Below are 25,842 nucleotides of genomic sequence, written 5' to 3' on the forward strand. Positions count from 1 at the left end.
GAGAATGCCACCACCTCCTCCACACCCCATCCAAACAGGCAAGCAAAGGACTGGGTTACAGATAAGGGAACAAGCATACTCTACTGCTGAGGAATGGACAAAAACATGCAAGGTCCAGACACAATGGGAATTCCTAAAGCAGACAGTGGAGTAAACATTGAGAAAAACCATTTGGCAGGGAAGGGATGTGGTTCAAGCAGTGGGGCACCCACCTCCCATATGGGAGGTCCAGGTTCAGTTCCCAGAGTCTCCTAAAGAAGACAAGCAGAAAAGGAACTGGCACAATGACCTGATGCATGGACTTGAGACAATGAGGAGACACAGTGAGCAGGGAGTGGATGTGTCTCAAGTGATTGGGTGCCCGCCTCCACCATGGGAGGTTTTGGCTTCAGTTGCCAGTGCCTCCTAAAGATAACAAGTAGACACAGCAAGCAGACATAGTGAGAGGAAACAGTGAGCACACAGCAAGCAGACACAGAGCGCAAACAGCAAGCACCAACAACGACAGATGAAGAAATCATCTTGGGCAGTGGGGGGGGGGAATAAATAAAAATAACTAAATCTTAAAAAAAACTTCTGGCAAACTATTCCCTATTCTAAGCATAAGGCAGGAAGTACAACAATTTGAAGCTGAGGGTAGCCACAGCAACATCAAAACCCAAACCCAGTTCAATTCCTGACTAAATGAACTCAACTCCCCACACTAAGACTTACCAAAGAAGAAATATGGCTATTCATAATTATTTCAGCCCCTGAACATAAGATATCCCTCTTTTGACAACAGCCACCAAAAAACCATGACATATATAGCAGCAAAAAAGGGGGGAAAAACTGTCATGAGACACAGCAATCAGCAGAAGCAGATATGCAACACAGATGTTAAAACTATCAGACAATTAATTTATAATAACTATGATCAGTATGTTAAACACTTTATTGGCAAAGTAGACAACATGCATAAATGATGGGAAATTTCATCACAGATGGAAACCATAAGAAAGAATTAAATGGAAATGCTAAAAAAATATATATTTTACCAATGAAAAATGCATTCAGTGGGCTCATCATATGGCTTGACAAAGAAAAGAAAAGAATCAATGAACTGAAAATATGTCCACTAACATGTGAACGGGTGAACAAAATGTAGAAGTACACATGACAGAATACTAAACAGCAGTGAAAAGGAGTGAGTCCTGACGCATGCTGCAACATAGATGAACCTTGAAAGCATTATGTTGAATAAAATAAACCAGGTGCAAAAGGATAAATACTGCATGGTTCCATTTATATAAAATATCTAGAAATAGCAAAGTAGATTAGAGTTTACCTGGGGATGGGGGAAAGGAGGAGTTGTAGCTTAGTAAGTAAAGAGCAAGAAAAAAAGAAGTACAGATCTCACATCAGACCTACTGAAGATGAATCACCAAAGGTGGTGGAAATTTAAAAAGCTGAGGATGGACTTTGGCAAGCCAGAGGAAGAGCAAGACAAGATGAGGTTAGATTTAGACAGGAACTGAAATATACAGATTCTTGAAGGCCTTATTAAAGAGTCTGAAATATATTCTGCTATTTTATATCTATATTGTGTTCTAATTTCTTCTTTAATAAATTATGAAGCAGGGAGATATTCCACACAAGCATCTTCCATGGTTTTCAGTTGAGATGCTCTGCTATTGTCCATTGTTTAAAAGATAAAAATTTTAAAAAGACAAGAGAAATTACCCAGACTAAAATGCAGAGGGAAAAAAAGAGAAAAGGGGGATGAGGGGAACAGAAGAGAACAACCAAGAGCTACAGACTGATATTAACAAACTAATATGCCTGCAATAGGAATCCAAAAAAGAGAAATGAGAATGAAGCAGAAAAAATTCTTTGAAACAGTATTGGTCAAAAATTTTAAAAAATTAATGAAAGCCACCAAGCCTCATATCCAAAAGCTTATAAGAAATAATACAAGCCAGAAGACAGTGGAGTAACATCTTTAAACTACTGAAAGAATTAAAAAAAAACTCAATCCAGAATCCTCTAGCAACAAATACAACTTTCAAAGAAATGAAGGAGAAATAAAGACTTTTACAAACAAACAAAAACTGAGAGCATTCATTAACAGCAAATTTTTACTATAAGAAATGACAAAGAAGTTCTTTGGGCAAAAAAGAATATATGACAAAACAGGAAACTGGACCCACAGAAAGAAATGAAGAATTCTAAAAATGACATAAATATAGTTAAACAACATTATTTTTTTCTTTTTTTTTTAAAGAGGTACTGAAAATTGAACCCAGGACCTCATACATAGCAAAGAGGCACTCAACCACTGAGCTACATCTGCTCCCCAATTAGAGTTGTTGTTTTTTTCATTTGTTTATTTGTTTTGTTTTTAGGAAGTACCAGGCATTGAACCTCATACGTGGGAAGCAGGTGTTTAACCACTTGTTTATCTTCTCCCCTATTTTTTCTTAATTATCATTTTTCTGGAGGATTAATGGCTATCTAAAGCAAAAAATGGTAGGCATGTATTATGTGTTTATTGTATATTAAAGTTAAAATGTATGACAACAATTGTACAAAAGATGGGAAGGAGAAATTAGGAAGACACTATTGTTAGGTCCTACACAGATGTGAAGTGATATTGGTGTGGGCTAAGGGTGGAAGGCTCTCTTTCTCTTCGGAGATAACCTAAGCTGTCTGTGGTTTGTGGGTGTAGGACAGTAAGAGGCTGCAGTCCTGCCCTTGGTGACTATGACAATGACTCCAGTCCTGGAAGGCCATTTAGCAATGCAAACTCTATATACATACCAGTCAGTCCAGGGAAACTCTGATGGCGGTGATGCCGAAACTTAAGGGAACTTGGACTTGGCCTTGAATGGGAAATATAATATAGCCTGTGCATAAATTCAAAATCATCTAATTCTCTATCCAAGTGTGCCTAGTGTCTAGAAGTCCAGTTAAGTGATATGGGCTTTGAATGTTCAGAAAGGATGTAAGACTAAATGTGTATTCAAGGTTGCATCCAGACAGAATGTGGGCAAGATGCTAATTCAAGCTCACCTGAAATGTGGGCGATATGTTAATTCAAAACCTACTTGGTACTCAGGCAAAAACTTAACTAACAAAGAAAGTAGTTTTCTTTGATAAAAGCACCATTTGACTCCCCACTCTGTATCAAAAGAACTTGAAAATCTTGTTCAGGGCTCGGGTTTGAAACAGAAAAGTCCAGCTGGCCATCGATAAATCATTTTTCCTTCTCAAAATCATTCCTGAGTCCCGGGCTTTCTATACGCAAATAACTGAACCTCTCTCAAATTCTACAACAATATGATTTGAAAGTAGACTGTGAGTAAAAATTAATTATAAATTCTAAGGTAAAATTTTTTAAAGAGGCATAAATAATAAGCCAATTGTGGAGATAAAAAATGGAATCACAAAAATAATCCAAGGAAGGAAGTAAAATAGGAAAAAATAAAGAAAAGAAGGAACAGAAACCTATCAGCAAGATATTAGACTTAAATCCAAGATGGTAGCTATAAATGCAAACAGTATAAATATACCAATTGAAGGACAGTGATTTTTATATTGGATGGAAAAGGGTTGGCTACATGCTGTCCACAAGAAATCCATTTTAACTTGCCTATGAACATAGGCAGGTTAAAAGTAAAAGGATGGAAAAATATATAGCATGCTAACACTAATTCAAAGAAAGCAGAGTGGCTACATTAATATCTGAAAAAGCAGACTTCAGAACAAGCACATTAAGAGGATAAAAGGGTCATTACATACTGATAAAGAGATCAAGTTGATGTGGGCTATGGGTGGCAGGCTCTTTGTCTCTTCAGAGATAATCTAAACTATCTGTGACTTGTGGGTGTGGGATGATGAAAGGCTGCAGTCCTGCCCTTGGGGAGCAGGAAACAGTTTAACAATGCAAGGTCTATAAACTTTAAGTATTCAGGGGAAATGCAAACCAAATATGCTAAAGGCTTATCTAGAATGTCTGGAGTCCATGCTAAAAGCTTACCTAAGATGTGGAAGATATATATGCTAATTGAAGCCTATTGAGAACTGAAACAAAGCGACCATTTGGCCTTTCCTTGCTGTATAAAAGACATTTGAAAATCTTGTTCAGGGCTCGGGATTCAAACAGAAAGCTTCCGAGTCCAGCCCGCGCGGTCAATAAACCATTTTTCCTTCTCAAAATCATTCCTGAGTCCTGGCCTCTCTATACTCAAATAATTGAACTTCTCTCAAATTCTACAACAAAGTCACAAAAAGATGTAACAAACCTAAATGAGTGAGCATGTAACAGAGTTTGAAAATGAAGAAGCAAAACACAGATCTGAAAGAGGAAACAAAAAAATACACAATTGTAATTAAAGATTTTGATATTCTTCTTTCAGGAACCAATAGAAGTACAAAGAAAATCAGTAAGAATATAGAAAAATTAAGCAACACTATCAAACAACTTGAATAAATTGATCTTTATAAAATACTCCTTCCAAAAACAGTAGAATAACATTTCTTTTACAAGTGTATGTGGAACCATCACCAAGATAGACCATATAGTGGCCAAAAATCAAACCTTAACAAACTGGAAAGTACTAGAATAACACATAGTATGGTTCCAGGCAATATGGAATTAAGATATAAATCAATAACTGAAAGAAAATCCTCAAGCATTCAGAAAGTAAAAACATACTTCTCAGTAACCCATGGATCAAAGAGAAAGTCACAAGAGAAATTAGACACAGATTTTTAAAGTTCATGCTTTATTTTTTAGAACAGTTTTACATATACAGAAAAATTAAGCAGACAGTACAGAGAGTTCCACCACATATACACACATGGTTTCTCCTATAATGAACACCTTGTATTAGTATGGTATATTTGTTACAATTAATCAACCAACACTGACACATTATTATTAACTAACTCCCATCCTTTATTCAGATTTCCTTAAGTTTTTTACCATCTACCTTTTATCTGTCCCAGAATCCCACTCAGGGGAAACGGACTTGGCCCAGTGGTTAGGGCATCCGTCTACCACATGGGAGGTCCACGGTTCAAACCCCGGGCCTCCTTGACCCATGTGGAGCTGGTCCATGCACAGTGCTGATGCACGCAAGGAGTGCCATGCCACGCAGGGGTGTCCCCAACGTAGGGAAGCCCCACACGCAAGAAGTGTGCTCCGTAAGGAGAGCCACCCAGTGGGAAAGAAAGAGCAGCCTGCCCAGGAATGGCGCCGCCCACACTTCCCGTGCCGCTGACGACAACAGAGGCAGACAAAGAAACAAGACGCAGCAAATAGACACAGAGAACGACAACCAGGGGAGGGGGGGAATTAAATAAATAAATAAATCTTTGAAAAAAAAAAAAGAATCCTACTCAGGATCCAACATTACATTTAGTTTTGCTGTCTCCATAGGCTCCTCTCAGCTTTGACAATTTCTCAGACTTTCCTTGTTTTTGACGACCTTGACAGTTCTGATGAGTCCTGGTCAGTTTTATTGCAGGATGGCCCTCTATGGAATTTGTCTGATGATTTTCTTATGATTAGACTAGAATTATGGGTTGCTGAGAGGAAGACTGCAGAGTTTAAAAGTCCATTTTCAAGACATCACATCCAGGGCATGTACTATCAGCATGATTTATGACCGTCGATGCTGACCTTGAACACCTGGCTTGAAGTACCATTTTCTTGTTTCCATCACTCCCCCATTCACACGTGCTCTGGGAGGAAGTCTTCATGCACAGCCCACACTTAAGGAAAGGGGGTTATGCTATCTGTCCTCCCATGGTGGAGTATCTACATAATTTATTTGGAATTCTTCTGCATGGGAGATATATCTTTTCATTTATCAATTTATTCTGTCATTTACTTAATTACTATGGATTCACGGATATCCACTACTACTTTAATTTGTTGCTCACACTGTTCTGGCTTTGGTCATTGCAAGTGTGAAAGGATTTTTAATTGAATGAAAATAAAACATCGACATCTGTAGGATGCTGCAGGTAAAAGTGCTTAGAGGAAGACTTATTGTATTAAATGCTTATGTTAGTAAAGAAGAAAGAACTTGAATCAATGATCTAAGCATTCACCTTAAGAAATTAAGAAAATAATAAATATAACCCAAAGTAAGGAGGAAGAAAATCATAAAAATAAGTGCAGAAATCAAAAAAGTTGAAACACAATAGAAAAAAATAAATGAAGCTAAAATTGGAAAAGATCAATGAAAGTGATAAATCTCTAGCCAGATTAATCAAGAAACAAGATCTATTTTACCAAGTCAGGAATGAAAGAGAGAGCATGAATGAAGATCTTACAGAGATTAAAAGGTTAACAATATTATGAGCAGTTCTATGCCCATAAATTTGACAACTTCCATTAATAGGAAAATTCAAGTAAAGATGCATACTGCCAAAGCTCATTAAAGAAGAAAGAGATAACTTGAATAGTCCTATATGCATTAAAGACACTGAATCTGTAATTTTTATTAAAAAAAATATTTTATTTGTCTAAATAAACTTGAAAAGTACACATAAGTGTATACATTGATGAATTTTCACCAGTTCAGCACCCAGATCAAAAAACAATATATTACTTGTACCCTAAAAGCCCCTCCCCTCATAATTCCCTTGAGTTGCTACACACTTCAGGGTTAACCTCTGTGCTAACTTCTAACATCATGTATATTACCTTGGCATGTTGTGAAGAGGAATGTAATCACATAAAGTATAGCCACAGTTCTCCAGAGAAACAGAACCCATAGGAGATTTTATTAATACAAGTGTATATATAAACATGCCCTTACATATATAAGTATGTACATATATACACCCACAGGCATATATCTGAATATGTATTTTAAATTCTTCTCACAAGCAAACTCCAGACCCAAAAGGCTTCACTGGTGAATTCTACCAAACATTTAAGGGAAAAATAATATCAATATAATACAAACTCTTCCAGAAGATAGGAGGAACACTTCCTAGCTAATTTTATGAGACAACATTACCCTGACACCAAACGCACATATTAACAAAAACAAGAAAACTACAAATCAGCAGCCATTATGATCAAAAATGCAAAAATCCTCAACAAATACTAGCAAGTCAAGCCATGCAATATGTAAAAATGATAGTAATCTTTGAAGACCAAGTGGGGTTTCAGCATTTGAAATCAAAGTAAATCACCATATCAATATATATGATCATGTCAACAGATGCAGAAAAAAGCATTTGACAAAATTCAACAGCCACACATTATAAAAACTTGCAGCAATGCAAAAAGGCATTCACAAAATGCCTACAGCTAACATTAGACAATGATGAAAATGGAATGCTTTCCCTATAAAATCAGGAATAAGGAATGTTTATTCTCACCACTCCTATTCAATAGCATACTAAGTCAAGAACAAGAAATAAAAGGCATACATACTGGAAAGGAAAAAACATAAAATTGTTTCTAATCACAGACAACAAGAGTGCCTACTTAGAAAATCCTAAAAATTATACAAAAATATTCCTAGAATTAATGAATGAGTTTACAAAGTTAAAGTTACAAGAATAATATGTAATATTGTTGTAGAAGTTGAGAGAGGTGCAATTATTTGTGTATAGAAAGGCCAGGACTCAGGAATGATTTTGAGAAGAAAAAAATAGCTTATTGAAGGCCAGTGGGACTCCAGAGAGCTTTCTGTTTCAAACCGCAGCCCTGAACAAGATTTTCAAGCTCCTTTTATACAGGGTGGGGAGTCAAATGGTGCTTTTATCAAAGAAAACTACTTTCTTTGTTAGTTAAGTCTTTGCCTGAGTACCAGGTAGGTTTTGAATTAACATATCGCTCACACCTCAGGTGAGCTTGAATTAGCATCTTGCCCACATTCTGTCTGGATGCAACCTTGAATACACATTTAGTCTTACATCCTTTTTGAACATTTAAAGCCCATATCACTTAACTGGATTTCTAGAGACTAGGCACATTTGGATACAGAATTAGATGATTTTGAGTTTATGCATAGGCTATATTATATTTCCCATTCAAGGCCAAGTCCAAGTTCCCTTAAGTTTCAGCATCACCGCCATCAGTGTTTCCCTGGACTGACTGGTATGTATATAGAACTTGCATTGCTAAATCACCTCCGGGACTGGAATCGTTGCCATGGTTACCAAGGGCAGGATTGCAGCCTCTTACCATCCCACACCCACAAGTCAAGACAGACAGCTTATCTCTGAAGACACAGAGCTTCCCACCGATAGCCCACATCAATATCAATCATGTTATTTCTATACACTAGCAATGAACAATTGAAAGTTGAATTTTTTAAAGTACCATTTGCAATAGCATAAAAATCACAAAATACTTAGCTATAAATCTAACAAAATATGTATAAGAACTATATATATAATTTTTTTTCTCAGTGAGAAATTGATTTATTCCAAATGCACAGGAATTAGGGGATATGCCCCAAACCAGTTCAAAGTGAGAAAGGGTCTAGGGTTTTTATAGGGGGAATAGGGGTTGAGGATCAAGTGATGATTTCATGATATATTCCTGCCATGTGGGTGAAGATTCTGGAATTTTGCTTGAAGGGTCTCCTGTGTTATCTCCTGTACGCAAAGCTCCTGTTTGATGCCTAGTTTGCAGACTTTTATCCCAGGGAAGTTGTGTTGTAGCAGTTGTGAGAGGTTCAATTATTTGCGTATAGAGAGGCCAGGATTCAGGAATGATTTTGAGAAGGAAAAATGACTTATTGATGGCCGGCCGGACTCAGGAGCTTTCTGTTTCAAACCCGAGCCCCAAACAAGAATTCTGAGTTTCTTTTATACAGAGGAAGGGCTAAATCATTCTTTGTTTCAGTGCTCAATAGGCTTGAATTAGCATACATCTTCCATATCCTAGGTAAGCTTTTAGCATGGACTTCATACATTCCAGATAAGCTTTTAGCACATTTGGTTTGCATTTTCCCTGAATATTTAAAGTTTATAGAGTTTGCATTGATAAACTGTATCCTGGGACTGGGGTCGTTGCCATGGTTACCAAGGGCAGGGCTGCAGCCTCTCACCATCCCACACCCACAGGTCAGGACAGACAGCTTAGGTTAAGGTTATCTCCAAAGAGACAAAGAGCCTCCCACCCATAGCCCACATCAGTTGCAGATTTTCTGGGCTATAAGGTGCTCCTGGTACCATTCTGTGGTTTTGCAGAGATGTTATCTTATTACTGACATTCCTGGAAGTAGAACTGGGAAGTTCTGGTTATTGTCCTTCTAGGAACTAAGACCAAAGTGTAAACTACTGAGATTAGGTTAACAGAAAACTAGTTCAACTAGATCTGGAGAGGGTCTTGGAATTTTTCAGAACTGCTTAAGAAAAGAAATTTTCAATAAGCACATTTTTCAGCTATCAAGTCCCCCCTTGTGATTATACTCTTCTTATTCTTAAGAAGAAATATTTGTAAGCATTCCCCATTTGAGGGGAATGGGCAAAGGTCCATCTTCGGTAGTTACTTCCTGCTGAGCATGGGTGAAGAAAATATCCATATTATTTTAGAGGATGCTCTTGACATAAACCCACAAAAACAACATAGACAGCAGCAAGACAAGCATACGGCAAGCAGAATGAAGGCAGTTCTTGAAACAGCCACTCTCCATCTCATAGGCAAGTTCATCAACCACTCAGGAAATGAATCAAGTTTTCTGAGATTTTTAACGTGTTAATTATCACTTTGCATATGATCCAGTATAGGAGATATTATTATTATCATATTCACCAGGTACAGTACTTAACACTAATCAATGCACAAGCTTTTCTCTGAGTGGCAGTTAATATATCTAAGCTCCAGATTTGCAATACTATACATGTTGTCCCTCCATGGAAGCAGGCCGTAATGCCAATTGTATTTGTTTAGGTTCTACCCATTTACTCTGGCAATTATTGCTCCACTGGGTGTATCCTTTACACAGCCAGCACAGTGCAGCACTGTTGGTCTGGAGATCCACTGGCCTGCCACACAGCACTCTGTGGCACCATGAACAGAGCCAGTCTGGAGGCAAGTATCCATTGTAAGTCTAGCGATATTGAGCCATCATTGGCTGGCAGAGCCACAGGAGCCTGAGACAGCAACATATTTCCACCTACTTCAGAGCATGGCCACATGTGGCAGATACCTTTATTGTTTTGAGGGTCTTAGTGACCAATCTAGCCAATAACTCAAATGGAAAGACACCATACATGGCACTGGGGCCTGGTTTAAATGTACAAGAGAGCCCAACAACATCCTCTTAGTGTGTGGCTTTATGGCTATGTCCCCTGCTGTAAGGCACTGTTTGTGGCTGACATTGAAAACAGGCCTCACAATCTTGTATGATATGAACTTGTATGATATTAATAGGGATGCCTAATACCTTAGCCAGGCCCACCCTGTGGCAGCTCCTCTATGGTCACTCTTTTTGTATATGTACCCATGGGACTACTTCTTTATCACTTCTAGAGCTGGTTAACTTTAACTTTGAGTTCCTGATGTCATATGGGTGCTAAAAAAAATTTAGGGAGCTATTAGGTTATACATAAAGAACAAAAGATCTCTGGATTTAGAAATACCAATCATAGAGCAGAGCTCAGGAATAAATGTGACTGCTATAAAAGCTTACAATCTAGGCCTTAATATCCTTAAATAAAGCTATTTCTAGAGATCATAAACTACAACTTAGAGCAGATGTTTTGTTTCATCTTGCTTTTACTCTTGTACCAAGATTATGTTAATCAATAGGAAAAACATAACAAACTTTTGCCTTCCTTTTTCCATTAAGGTCTTTTTGTTTATGATGGGGTGACTGCATGATCTATTCAAGAAGCATCATAGCAAAAGAGTGTAGCTGATATGGGATCTCCCTTCATAAGACTTTCATGCTAATGTGCTGGAGGTGCAGTTAACGTTGGGGTTTAAGATATATTTAGGGGATTTGAATCTCTGGACTGACAATGTGATAGCCAGCTCCTGAGCCTCAACAGACTCCAGCACCTACAATCTGACTTATTGGGCTCACCACACTCAGCTAAGATGGAGTTGAAGAAGGACAACCACCACACCATGGAGCCTAGAGTGATTACAACTGAAAGTGGGAGGATTGCATCCAGCATCCAGGTGGAATCTGAGCCTCCTCTTGACATAGAGGTGCAATGGACACAACCAATCCAATGTCCACATAGAAGAGGTGGCATTGGATTGAGAAAAGTGGACATGATGGCTGATGGGTATGGGGAAAGGCAGGAAGAGATGAGAGGTGGAGGCGTCTTTGGGACATGGAGCTGCCCTGGATGGTGCTTCAGAGGCAATCACCGGACATTGTAAATCCTCACAGGGCCCACTGGATGGAATGGAGGAGAGTATGGGCCATGATGTGGACCATTGGCTATGAGGTGCAGAGGTGCCCAAAGATGTACTTACCAAATCCAATGGATGTGTCATGATGATGGGAACGAGTGTTGTTGGGGGGGGGAGAGGGGGGGGTGGGGGAGCGGGGTTGAATGGGACCTCACATATATATTTTTGATGTAATATTATTACAAAGTCAATAAAAAAAAAAAAAACTAAAAGAAAATACAGTTGAATAAAAACATACATTTCTCAATTAAAAAAAAAAAAAAAAAAGAGTGTAGCTGATAAGAGATTTTGGTTGTTCTCATAGCATCACATTTTTCTAAGAATAACTAAAACTATAACCAAAAATCATATCATACAGATCAGTATTAGGATAGAACAGACAGTGTGAACTTTGAAATTCTTTAAGAATTTTTTTATATATTTCCCAAATATATAAGGAAATTACACATTTAATTCCTTCTTCATGTTTTCTCTTTTAGAAAGATACTGTTTACCACAAAGAAACTTCAGAAGTGCTGGAAGAAATTTATTTTTGTAAATTTTCGAAAACTTAAGATTCCCTATGGAATCAAGATCATATTCTCGCCCCTGAGCCCAGGAAGAAGCAAGCCCTGGGAAGAGAGGAACCCAGGAAGCCTAAACCCTCACAGCCATCAGCAGCCATCTTGCGCCAACATGTGAAAATGGACTTTGGTGAGGGAAGTGACATGCATTATGACCTGGTATCTGTAAGCTCCTACCCCAAATAAATACCCTTTATAAAAACCCAAAAAAAAAAAAAAAATGATCACTGTAAAAAAAAAAAAAAAAAAAAAGATCATATTCTCGCTACCACCAACTTAATATATTACCAATTTTTTGGGACATTTTTAAAAAAAATTTAGCATCAATATTTTGATGAACTTCTAACAAGACTGATTCAGAAAGAAAAGAGAAGACAACAATATTAATATCAAGAATTAAAGAAGAGGCATCACTACACATTCCACAGACATAAAAAAGACAATAGGGGAATATTATGAACAATTTTATGCCCCAAAATTCTACAACTTAGATGAAATGGACAAATTCCTAGCAAAACACTAACTACCAGAGTTCACTTTTTTAAAAGTATGTATGCATACATATATATATACAGAATGAATAAACCTGTGTTTAAGTGAAACATTATAGTTTATAAATTTTTCAACAGACAGAACATTGAGCCCAGATTGCCTAATAAATTCAACCAAATATTTAAGAAAGACCCAATTCTCCACAAATTCTTCTGAAAATAGTAGAGAAATAAGCACATTATAATTCATTTTATGAAGGCAGCATTCTCTTACCAAAGCCACACACAGACATTACCTTAAAAAAAACAAAAAGAAAAAAAAAAAAAATGAAGACCAATAAGCCCCAGGAATAGAGATATAGAAACCCTCAAAAGATTATCAATAAATCATATCCTGAAATGTAAACAGGGAATGAAAGGTTGGTTCAACATTCAAAAATCAATATAACTCAGGATATCAACACACTAAAGAAGAAAACCATATGACCATTCCAACAGATACAGAGGAAACATTTGCAAAATTCATTTTTCAATGCATGATGAAACTTTCAGCAAGCTAGGAATAGAACTTCCTCACCATGATAAAAGACATCTCTGAAAAAACTACAGCAAACACAATACTTAAGTGGTGAAAAGCTGAATGCTCTCCCCTAAGACAAAAATAAGGCATGGATGTCCTCTCTCTCCACTCCCATTCAGTATCATAATGGGAGTGCAAAACAGTGCAATAAGGCACGAAAAAAAAAAAAGGAATAAAAGGCAAACATATTGGACAGGAAGAAATAAAACTTTCAATTTATAGACAGCATGAACATTTACATTTAAAATTCCAAAGAAGCTACAGAAAAGCTACTTGAAGTAAATGAGTTTAGACAGGTTGAAGACTGAAGTAACTTTGGGAAAGACAAAAGTAAAGGGAATGAAAACAGATCAGTAGCTGCCAAGTGCTGGAGGTGGGTTAGGGACTGATTACAAAGGAACACAAGAGATGTGTTGGAGATGATGGAAATGTACTAGATGGGGAAACGGACTTTGGCCCAGTGGTTAGGGCGTCCGTCTACCACATGGGAGGCCCGCGGTTCAAGCCCCAGGCCTCCTTGACCCGTGTGGAGCTGGCCCACGCGCAGTGCTGATGCGCGCAAGGAGTGCCGTGCCACACAGGGGTGTCCCCCGCGTAGGGGAGCCCCACGTGCAAGGAGTGCACCCATAAGGAGAGCCGCCCAGCGCGAAGGAGGGAGCAGCCTGCCAAGGAATGGTGCCGCCCACACTTCCCGTGCCGCTGACGACAACAGAAACGGACAAAGACGCAGCAAAAAGACACAGAAGACAGACAACCAGGGGAGGGGAGGGGAATTAAATAAATAAAAAATAAATCTTTAAAAAAAAAAAAAGAAATGTACTAGATGGTGACTGTGGTGGCAAATATAAGACTGTATACCTTTGTCAAACCTTATTGAACTGTATGCTAAAAGAGTGAATTTCACCATATGTAAATTATACCTCGACTTTTGAAACATATTTTCTGGCTAACTATTTCTGTATGAGACCTGTATTTTAATAATTGCATAATATAATACAGTCTTTATTAGCGTAAATGACACTAGCACTTGATGGGAAGTTACATGGGTGATCTTTTAGATCCTCTAGGATCCAAAGTTTTGAGGTACATATGTGATTCTCCAACCTCACACACAAAAATTATAGATACATATATATATATATATCATATATAGGCACACATATATATTCCTATTTACAGTTATTATGTTTATCTTATATACCAATGTGTGCACATACATATAAACTTTTTTGAAATATTCTTCAGTGTTATGATTTATTTTATTAAACGTTCAAATTTTATTTTTTTCCACATTAACATATGGTTATTTGTAATCCAAAAAAAAGTTACTATTTGAGATAAACAGTAAAAACCATGCAACAAATCAAAACTAAGTTAATGAGGAAACAGGTCAGTTTACTCAAATTTATGCAAATTTATAATCCCTAGTTTAAGAAAACATCAGTAGTTCATTGTATTAAATTGACATCTTTGATATGATTAAATACTTGAAGAAGGAGTAAAAATTTGCCCTAGTAAATGGGGGTGTGAGGACATTTTCTTTAATTTAGAAAGAAAATCCTAGAAAACTATGTTCTCCCCCATTTTAAAAACTTTCTTCTCACTTTTTCCTTCATTTGTAATAGAAATGTCTTTGTGCCCTCGCTCTGAAATACATCCTCCTCAGAAATTTGCTAAAAATGATGAAATCATACCTGCAAGCCCAAAGGTTGTTTTCCGTGATGACCCTTCGTCCTCTTCATCCTTACTGCTCCGATTTGCTCTTGCAAAGCGTTCACTGGCCTGCCACATGGTAGGCTTACTTTCATTAGAAAAGAAATTTATATAGTTATCCATGATGTCAAATAACACATAAATTTTAAAAAGGATCTCTGATAATCTAATTATTCAGTTGACACTCATCTCCATTTTAGTTCAGCGACTCTCCTTACCATCAGGTAGAAACGGACCACTTCTGAGCTAATTCCCAAATCCCACTGTCTGATTACAAGCTCCATTATTTTTACACTTCCACTTCCTTGGGTCCATCCACATATTCATCTTCTCCCCTAATTTACCAAGGCTATGGGAGAGAAGTCCTGGGCTCACTGGGGTTTCTAAAACAAGCAGAACCATTTGGAAGATATTTGCTATTGTCCCTAGCCACTTTCCTCTACCCTTCCTTCACTGTAGCTAATTCCCAACCACCACCCTCTTCTAGCCCCTACCTTAATTCTTTGTCTTATGAAAATGTAGCCTCTTCTTAGAAGAAGTGCAAGCCAGCAACTCATTCTCTTTGTATGCTTAGATGCATCAGCATTCTTTATAACACCTTACTTTCCTCCTGTTCAGAATTAATTCTTCCACACTCTCAACCCTATTTCCTTCTGCTATCTCTGAGACTTTTTTCCATAATTTATTTTTCATCTATCTATATATATACACACACACGCATATATATAATCTCTACCTATCTACAATTTTTTTTCATATCATAATTCTCAATTCTCTCACCTTAAAAATAGAAACCCCTTTCAACTCTCCATCTCCATCTAGCTACTGCTTTATCTCTAACAGATATTTCAAATACTAGTCTATACTCACTTTCTCTGTTTCCTTTCCAATGTCTCACTACTCTAACTTACTCACTTAGGCTATCTGCTTGGCACTGGTTGGACTTTGGTTTGCAATTCCACTTAGCAAAAGTCTCCTAAATTGCCTTCTTGGGTCTAGTCTCCACTGTCTAGGAAAAAATTCTTCCTACAATGCAAATCTAATTATACCCACCCACCGACTTCAAGATAAACCACGGATTCTTGCTAGGCATATAAATGTAGACGATTGACAACTTGGCCTTTGCCTGCCTGCTCACCATGACCTGTACTAATTTCCTACATGTACTTTATGTTTTACCCATAGCAAAATACATGGCTTTTTCTTTTGCTTCTATGGGTAAATTCAAGTTTCTTACTCTTTTCTCCTTTTCATCTTTTTTTTTTTTTTGATTACTGTAAACATCTACCTACTAATTTATTGTGAACATCTGTCTAGTAATTGTTTTCCACTTCTTGCCACTCCAAGCTATCCACCATCTTATCAGCAATCCACCTTCTAGACAAAGAGATGATACATAGATGGTAGGTAGACAGATAGGTAGGTAGGTAGGTAGATTAGAGATAGATAGACAGATAGATAGATAGGTAGATAGATAGATAGATGTAGGTAGGTAGATGAGAAAATAAAACAGGAAGTCTCCATCTCTGTTTCATTTTCATTCTATGGGACTGAATCAAATGCATATTCCTTGGCATCACATATAGAATTTGTTTCCACTCTGGCCTAGTTTCTATTTTCGGCTCTACCTCTCTTCAGGTTTCCTAGCATTTCACCTCACCCATTCCCGACAACTCCTGTTACATAAAATTTCTCACCGCTAAGATCTTTTCACAACTCCTTGCCTTTGCTGCATTGTAGCCTGGTTGAGATCCTTATAACAAGTGCTTATTATTTCAGTTTACTGTGAATATAAAACTTCCAGCACTACATTTATCTTTATTTTAGTATTTATTCCCTCTAATCCAATAATATTATGTAGTTCTCCCCCATGAGATTTTGCTCTGCCTGAGGAAGACTTTTAGTCCACTTTGATGCATTTATAGCATCCTCTACAGTACTTGGTCCAATGGGGAATGAAACTGAATTACATTAGATGGCAGAAAAAAATCACATTAAAATAAAGTTTCAGTAGTCAGTATTTTAGCCCTCGATTCTACATCATCTACTCATTCATTCAAAAAATATTTTCTGAGGGCCTCCTATGTGCAGATATTATTCTAAGTATTTGGGATACCCAGTGAATATGACAGATGTGCTCTGCCCTTATGAGTGTATATATTCTCATGAGGAGACAGATAATAAACTGGCAAACAAATAAATCATTGCCACTGGCGATAACTATTAACAAATAGAGCCTACTGATACATAACTGCCATGCACCTAATATATGAAAAGAAGCTCAGCAAAGAGCAAAAGGAATGACAGGTTCAAAGTCCCGTGGCCTTAAATTAGCTGGTCCTGCCCAATTCTCCATCCTCAGCTCATGCCACTCTATTGCTCCCATTCCTCCTCCAGCCATAATCTATGCCCTTTCTTTTCATCTTTTTGGTGGTGTCTGTTTATAATTTTGAATGTATTTATTTTTTCCTTTCTTGCTATTTAGTGCTATTTAGTGTGGGTGTGGGCGTGGTGCTTAATTCTATTCCATGAGATGCTCTAGCCTTGGAATGACTCTTACAGACACAATTAGGTATGTGATTCCAGAATAGTGGCCTGAGCACAATCATTTTTACCAATAAGCATGTAAATGTACACATGTAAACAACTATCTTGCATTCCTATTAAGCAATTAGTTTGGCTGAATGAGCCAAAACATATGTTTTTATGCTAACATGACTATGAATCTCCTTATAATAAATATCAGTCAACTTGTGTTTTAGCTATAACTTGATCATTTTGGAATATATTAAGTTCTAATGGATTTCTCAAATACAGTGCCATTTTGAATTATATATAAAACACAGATTTAAAAAGCCATTCCCTACAATGAATAAGAAAAATATCAATTCTACATATACTACTTTTTAAAAATTTTTGCTTTTCCCTCTGACGATTTAGTCTCCATAGAATGAACCTCAGTGAACCCGCCCATTCTGCTCAACCACCAAAAGTGGGCAGTGAACTGCTCACTCACTCCGTTAGCTTTGTGGAAGGATAATGGAGAGGAACCTCAATGTGCTTGCAGGACAGCCTAAGCAGGGGGCCTCAAAGCAGGTCTAGGGTCAGGCAGGTGTGAGGCAGTGAGAGCACATGGGCGGGTCCACAAGAGCCCCAGGTCCACGGGAACCAGTGGAATAGAGCCCACAGACCTAACCTCTGGGAATCACAGCAAGGAACATCCACATTTAGAGCAGACTCCATCTGTACTTTCAACAAGTCACAGTCCCTCCAGTCCAGATGCAGTTCACCAATCAGCACTGAATTTACCCTGTGCAGTGGTGCTGCCAGGTGACACAGCGGAGATTCTACTTTTATCAGGTTTCCAGAGAAACATGGTGGTAGCAGGCTAACAAAAGACCATTTTCTTATTGAGAAGGACAGGCTTGGTTGACATTTACTCACAGGTAGTATTGAAGTTTTATTTTTCCTATTTGGATAAATTGCTCTAGCACAATTCATCGAGCAGACCATTCCATCTCCAATGATCTGCAATGTCACTTGTCATATATAAAGTGCCCACGGGTCTTTGCCAAGACTCTCCACACCTATGCACTGGTCTTAAGTGCCGATTTCTACACCATTACCACATTTTCTTAACGTACAACCTTATAATATCTTACGATCTTACTAATTTGCAGTGCAAGTCACCCCTCCATCATATATACTGTACACATGCTTTTTGCTTCTTTTCCTTTTTTTTTTTTTCAGGATGTACTAGGGATTGAACCTGGGACCTTGTATTAATATATGTGAAGGCAGGCACTCAAAACTGAGCTACACCTGCTTCCTCCTTCTTTTCCAAATCTCTCTTGGCTATTCTTGACCTTCTGCTTTCCCAAGTAAATTTTTGAATCAGTTGGTCAAATCTACCCACCCTGCAAAAACAGATATTCATTGAAATTAAATTCATTATGCATATTAAGTTGGAGATATCTGATATCTTCATTATAGTATGCCTTGCTATCCATCAAAAACATTTCTAATATTCTCAAAGGCAAATCACACCTTTTTAATTTATTCTAATTACTATATAATTGATACTATTGTAAATATAATACTTTTAAATTAGATTTGCAAAGCACTGTACAATCAGGTAAACCGCAAGTTTTCATGTAAAATATTTTTATATGTATTCAGTTCTAAATACTTGATATTCCTATTCTGATTTTCTTCTTTAACTCATAAGTTTTAAAACTATGTATTGTGCCTGAGTTACTCCAATGCTTATTCCAAAACTGTGGAGGATGGTAGAGACTGGAGGACTCCACAAATGCTGACTGAAGAAAGAGTGAAATTTCAGATCCAGTGTCAAACATGGAAAGTGGACATGCATTGCAAGCTCTTTCTGCAATGAAGACAGTGTTCTGGAGACTGAGGCAAGATGGCATTGGTTTAAGTGCACACTCACCACCTCTCTCACAAAAAAGGCTAGGAAGGAGCAAGATCCTGCCTGAGAGAGCTGTTTTGGGAACGACACAGAGAAGGAGGCATCAGGGCATCGATCTGCAGGGAACAGGGCAAAGAGATAAAAAGCCCAAGGGAAAACCATCAGTTTCTCACCCCAGTGGGCTGGAATCGGTGGGGCAGCTAGGCCTTCAAGGCAAAAAACCACAGCTAACTCCCTGACTCCCAATAGTCACTGAGCAGGAGGGAACCTTCTACAGGATTAAGAGGGTTCTGGCAAAGGGTGGAGAGGGGTTTCCTCTCTGTGGGCTTGGTTACCTGGTCCCGCTTTGAACTTTAGGAGCACATACCTAGGAGGCCCCAGGAAGAGGGGAAGGCAAATTTGCTCAAGCAGCCTGATTTACCAAGCCGACCTGGGAGAGAGGAACTTGGGCTGAGAGATGGTGGAGTCAGGCAACTGACTGGTCTGTGCTGAAAACTATTAAAATTCCAACTCCCCTAAGGGAGGCAGGCAGTAGGAAGTATTTAATAACCTTCCAAGGGCCTATTAGGGTCCCCCGGGTGGAGGGGGAGGTGTGGAAGAAGGTGGAGAGTCATTTCTCCATGGTGAGTTCAGATAACAGGGTCCCATTTGAATGTCAGGAGGGAACTCAACATGACCAGGAGAGGTGAGGGGGGATCCAGTCACACAGGCTGTCATGTCCTGCTGCCCTGGGAGAGAAAGCAGTAAGAGTAGAAAGGGGGGGCGGGGACAGACAGGCTCCTATAAGTAGTAATACCCCAACTGCAGGGAGTCAAGCCTATCCTGGGGAAAGTGACTGGATAGCTCTCTAGCTAACAGACCAAAGTAGAAAGTTTAGCTCAGTGGAGGAGTCTCCATTTGAATATACAAGGGCCCTGGCTTGATTCCCACCTCTCCTCTAGAGTAGTGATCTACCAGGTGATCACACACACAGCTGATACTTTAGAACAGGAAACACATAGACAGTATTGTATTAGCTTCTCTTGGGTCTCTTATTTTTCTTCAAAAAAGGTTCCTTTAAAAATTTTACTTATTTTACTTGCTAAAACCCGATTCAAAATTTGCAGAGGGCAGGCTGCAGGGTAACTGATTGACAAACACGAGCAACCTGAGAAGCTCTTTAGGGGCCTAAGTGAGAAGGCTGTTTCTCCTAAATTTTTGTTTGATTGCTTATTTTTTTGTTCTTTTTTTTTCCCCTTTTCCTCCCCTTCCCCACCATTTTTTTAAAAATTAGGTACTGCTGTCTTGTTTCTTGTTTGCTATGTTTCCCCATCCTTTGTTTTCCCCTTTTTTTTTGTATACAGATTTTGTCTATTTATGCTATTTCTTTTCCTTCCTTATGTTCCAATATTCTGTTTTCTGTTTTGGTTCTTAAATTCTGCCTCTCTATGTTTAGTCTTCAATTTTTCTTATTTTTATTTCTATCTCCTCTATTCTCTGTTTTCTTTCATTTTAAACTTTTTTTTCTTATTGTATTTTTTCTCTTTCTGTCTCTTCTTACCATTCAGGCCTTTTAATTCATTCTAGATATTTTTCTCTATTCAGTTTTTCATTTCATTGTACCCCTCTTCTTTATCTTATTCCTCTGTACTTCTCACATGAGTTAATTATTCATTTTCCTAGGTCTTATATGGTTCCTCTTCTATCTTTTACTATTATTATTTTTATTATCCTTTTTGTCTTCTTACCTCTTTCCTTTTCTCTGGCCCTAATCTTTCTCTATCAAGGGAACACAGACAACAGTAAGGAAACAGAATAGGAAGAACTAAGTGTCAAAGAGAAAACTTACCACACACACAAAAACAGCAATTAAATAAAACCCTAGAGTAGAGAGAGAAACTAATCAACTGAATAAACCCATCAAGATAAAGAGATGCCTAAAAAGCAACAAAAAATTATAAGTCATGCTAAGAAACAGGAAGGCCCAATCCTTCCTGTTCATTCATTGGCCCAGTCCAATGAACAAACTAAAAACCAGGAGGAGATACAGAACATTGGAACAACTAATCAGAGCTGTCCAAACAAATATCATGAACCAATTTAATTAAGCGAAGGAAGAGATTAAGGATATTAAGAAGATGCTGGGAGAACATACTGAAGAAATTGTAAACATACATAAAAAGATAATGGATATGATGCTGATGAAAGGTACAATCCAAGAAATCAAAAATACACTGGAAGCATATACCAGCAGATTTGAACAGATAGGCAGAGGAAAGAATTAGTGATGTGGAAGACAGTATAGCTGAAATCAAACAGAGAGTAGAAATGATAGCTAAAAAGAGAGCAAAAATCCAGTGGGGACTTAAGAATCTGAACAACACAAAACACTCAAATACATGCATTATAGGCATCCCAGAGGGAGAAGAGAAGGGAAAGGGAACAGAAGGAGTATAGGAGGATATAAGAGCTGAAAACTTACCAACCTTATTGAGAGAGATGGATGTACATGTCCAGTAAGTGGAGTGCACCACAAACAGTATAAATCCCAACAGGCCTACTGTAAGACATATACTTGACCAATTGTCCAAGGCAAAAGACAAAGAGAGAAATACTGAAAGCAGCAAAGAGTTTAAAAGAGAACCATCACATACAAGGGAAGCTCAATAGAATTAAGTGCTGGTCTGTCATCTCTGAAACTATGGAGGCAAGAAGGCAGTAATATGACATAGTTAAGCTGCTAAAAGAAAAAAAAACTTATAGCCAAGTTTATCCAACAAAGCTGGCATTCAAAAATGATGGAGAATTCAAAATATTCACAGACAAACAGAAAGCAAGGAAGTATGCCAATAAAAAACCTGTCCTTCAAGAAATAATAAAGGGAGTACTGCAGATTGAAAGGAAAAAAACAGGAGAGAGAGAGTTTGACGACAGTGTAAGAAAAAATAAATTTAAAAAAAGACAGAAATAAAAACAACACATGACGTACATAAACCCAAAGAAAATATAGCTTATATAAGTAATTCCTTGAAAGTAACACTGAATGTTAATGGATTAAACTCACTGTCAAGTGACAAAGAATGGCAGAACGGATAAGGAAATATGACCCATCTATATGCTGTCTACTAGAAAACCCATCTTAGACCCAGGAATTCAAGGAGTCTGAAAGAGGATGGCTGCAAAACAATTTTACAAGCAAACAACAATTAAAAAAGGGCAGGAGTAGTTATACTAATATCAGACAAAGTAGACTTTAAATGCAAAACTATTGAAAGAGACAAAGACAGGCACTTTATATTAGTAAAAGGGGTAACCTTTCAAGAAGAAAGAAAAATCATAAGTGTTTCTACACCTAACCAGGGTGCCTCAAAATACACGTGGCAAACACTGGAAAAACTAACTGGAGAAATAGATACCTCTAAAATTATAGTGGGAGACTTTAATACACCATTAACACCACTAGACAGAATTTCTCAACAGAATCAATGAAGAAACAAAGACTCTGAATAACACATTAGAGAATCTGGACCAAATAAACAAATACAGAACACTACAGCCAAATACAGTGGGATATACATTCTTCTTGAGTGCACATGGATCATTCTCCAAGATATACCACACGCTAGGCCACAGAAAAATTCTCAATGAACTCAGAAAGACTGAAATCATACAAAGTAACTTCTCTGACCACAAAGGAATGAAGTTGGAAATCAGTAAGGGCCAGGAACCAGATTAGGCACGAAGATAAGGAAGTTAAACTACACATTCATAGACAAAGAGTGGGTCAAGGAGGAAATTTCAAAAGAAATCAGTAACTACCTTGAAACAAATGAAAATGACAACACAATATATCAAAACCTATGTGATGCAGCAAAAGCTGTACTGAGAGGGCAATTCATAGCCATAAATGCATACATCAAAAGAAAGAGCTAAAATCGAAGACCTAACTGGACACATAGAGGAATCAGAAAAAGAACAACAAAGTAAACCTAAAGGAAGTAGAAAGGAGGAAATAACAAATATTAGAGCAGAACTAAATGAAGTTGAAAATAAAACACTAGAAAAACAAAACTAAAAACCTGATTCTTTAAGAAGATCAATAAAATTGACAAAGCCTTAGCTGGACTAACAAAGAAAAAAAAGAGAAAAGATGCAAATACACAAAATAAGAAAGAGGAAAGAGATATTACATCAACCCCACAGAAATAAAGAATATCGTAAGAAGTTACTTTGAAAAAGTATATGCCAACAAAAAGGATAATTTGGAGGTAATGGGCAAATTCCTAAAAACACAAAAGCAGCCTACATTAACAAAAGAAGAAATTGGTGAACTCAACAGACCAATCAGAAGTAACAAGATTGAACTAAGAAGAGCCCAAAACTAGATGACTTCACAGGTGAATTCTACCAAACATTCTGGAAAGAATACTAATCCTACTTAAACTCTGCCAAAAAATAGAAGTAGAAGAAACATTGCCTAACTTATTCTATGATGCCAACATTACCCTAATATCAAAGCCAAACAAAGACACCACAAGAAAGGAAAATTATAGGCCAATAGCTCTAATGAACATAGATGCAAAAAATCCTCAATAAAATACTCGCTAATCATATTCAACAATACATCCAACAAATTATTCACTATCACACTAAGTGGGGTTTCATTCCTGGTATTCAAGGATGGTTCAACATAAGAAAATCAATCAATGTAAAACACCACATAAACAGATCAAAAGAAAAAAATCACATGATCATATCTATAGATTCAGAAACAGCATTTAAAAAAAATACAGCACCCTTTCCTGATAAAAACACTGCAAAAGACAGGAATACAAGGAAACTTTCTGAACATGATAAAGGGTATATATATGACAAACCCACAGCTAACATCATTTACAATGGCGAAATCCTAAAATGTTTCCCTCTAAGATCAGGAACAAGACAAGGATGCCCACTCTCACCACTCCTATTTAACATTAGAAGTACTTGCTTGAGCACTTAGGCAAGAAAAAGATATAAAAGGCATCCAAATTGGAAAGGAAGAGTCAAAATTTCACTCTTTGCAGATGACATGAACCTATACATAGAAAGCCCTGAGAAATCTATGACAAAGCTTCTGGAGCTTATAAATGAGTTCAGTAAATTCACAGATCATAAGATCAGTGCAAAAAATCAGTAGCTTTTCTGTACACCAATAATGAGCAATCTGAGGAAGTCAAGAAATAAATCCCATTTACAATAGCAAGTAAAAGAATCAAATACCTAGGAGTAAATTTAACTAAAGATATAAATGACTTATACACAGAACATTATACAACACTGTTAAAGGAAATCACAGAAGACTTAAATAAATGGAAGAATATTCCCTGTTCATGGATGGAAGACTAAACATCATTAAGATGTCTATCCTACCCAAAATGATCTACAGATTTAATGCAATCCCAATAAAAATTAACACAGCATTTTTACCAAATTGGAAAACCTATGAAATTTATTTGGAAGGGCAAGAAGTCCCCAAAAAGCCAAAGAAATATTGAAAAAGAAAAATGAAATTGGAGGAATCACACTAGCTGACTTTAAAACATACTACAAAGCTACAGTGGTCAAAAACTGCACAGTAATGGCACAAGGATAGATATACCGACCAATGGAAACAAATTGAGAGTTCTGATATAGATCCTTGCATATACAGTCATGTGATATATAACAAGTCCACCATACCCACTCAACTGGGAGTACATGCCCTCTTCACAACAAATAGTGCTTGAAGAACTAGATATCCATATCCAAAAGAATGAAAGAGGAACACCATCTCACACCCTAAACCAAAACTGAACTCAAGATGGATCAAGATCTAAATATAAGAGCCAAGACCATAAAGACCTTGGAAGATAACATAGGGAAGCATCTACAAGACCTTGTAATAGGAAATGGTTTCACAAACTTCACACCCAAACCATGAGCAGTGAAAGAAAACATAGATAAATGGGACCTCCTCAAAATTAAAAACTTTTGCACCTCAAAGGAGTTTATCAAGAAAGTGAAAAGACAGCCTACTCAATGGAAGAAAGTATTTGGTAACCATCTATTTGATAGGAGCCCAATATCCAGCATATATAAAGAAATCCTATATCTCAAAAGAGAAAAAGAAAAACAGCCCATTAAAAAAAAATGGGCACATCATTTGAACAGATACTTTTCCAAAGAAGAAATACAATGGCTAAAAACCACATGAAAAGATGCTCAACATCACTAGCTATTAGGGAAATACAAATCAAAACAATAATGAGACTTCATCTTAAACCCATTAGATAGGCAGCCGTTAAAAAAACAAAAGACTACAAGTATTGGAGAGAATGGGGAGAAATGAGAACTGCTGGTGGGAATGTAGAATGGGTCCAGTTGCTGGTGGGAATGTAGAATGGGTCCAGCTATTGTGGAGGCCAGTTTGGTGGTTCCTCAAAAAACTAACTATAGATCTGCCATGTGATCCAGCAATTCCAATACTGGGTATATACCCAGAAAAATTTAAAGCAAGGACATGAACAGATATATGCACACCAATGTTCATAGTGGCATTATTCATTACTGCCAAAAGTTAGAATCAACCCAAATGCCCAACAACAGATGACTGGATAAATAAAATGTGGTAGATACATACAATGGAATATTACTCAGCTTTAAGAAGGAATACAATAGCA

At 37.4% G+C, this 25,842-nt stretch overlaps 1 protein-coding gene across 2 annotated transcripts in view; it reads right to left on the reverse strand.

Moving 5' to 3' along the window:
• LOC101424574 (tyrosine-protein phosphatase non-receptor type 20-like) overlaps positions 1–25,842 on the reverse strand; it is a 164,606-nt gene that overhangs the window by 43,392 nt on the left and 95,372 nt on the right. For both annotated transcript variants that reach the window (XM_058299117.2, XM_071215882.1), the window contains one exon: positions 14,715–14,821. In XM_058299117.2, coding sequence (XP_058155100.1) covers positions 14,715–14,811 — 97 coding nt within the window. In that variant the 5' untranslated portion in view covers positions 14,812–14,821. The remainder of the gene's footprint in view (positions 1–14,714; positions 14,822–25,842) is intronic.

The sequence above is a fragment of the Dasypus novemcinctus genome, chromosome 6 (genome assembly GCF_030445035.2).
Source record: "Dasypus novemcinctus isolate mDasNov1 chromosome 6, mDasNov1.1.hap2, whole genome shotgun sequence".
Lineage (NCBI taxonomy): Eukaryota > Metazoa > Chordata > Mammalia > Cingulata > Dasypodidae > Dasypus > Dasypus novemcinctus.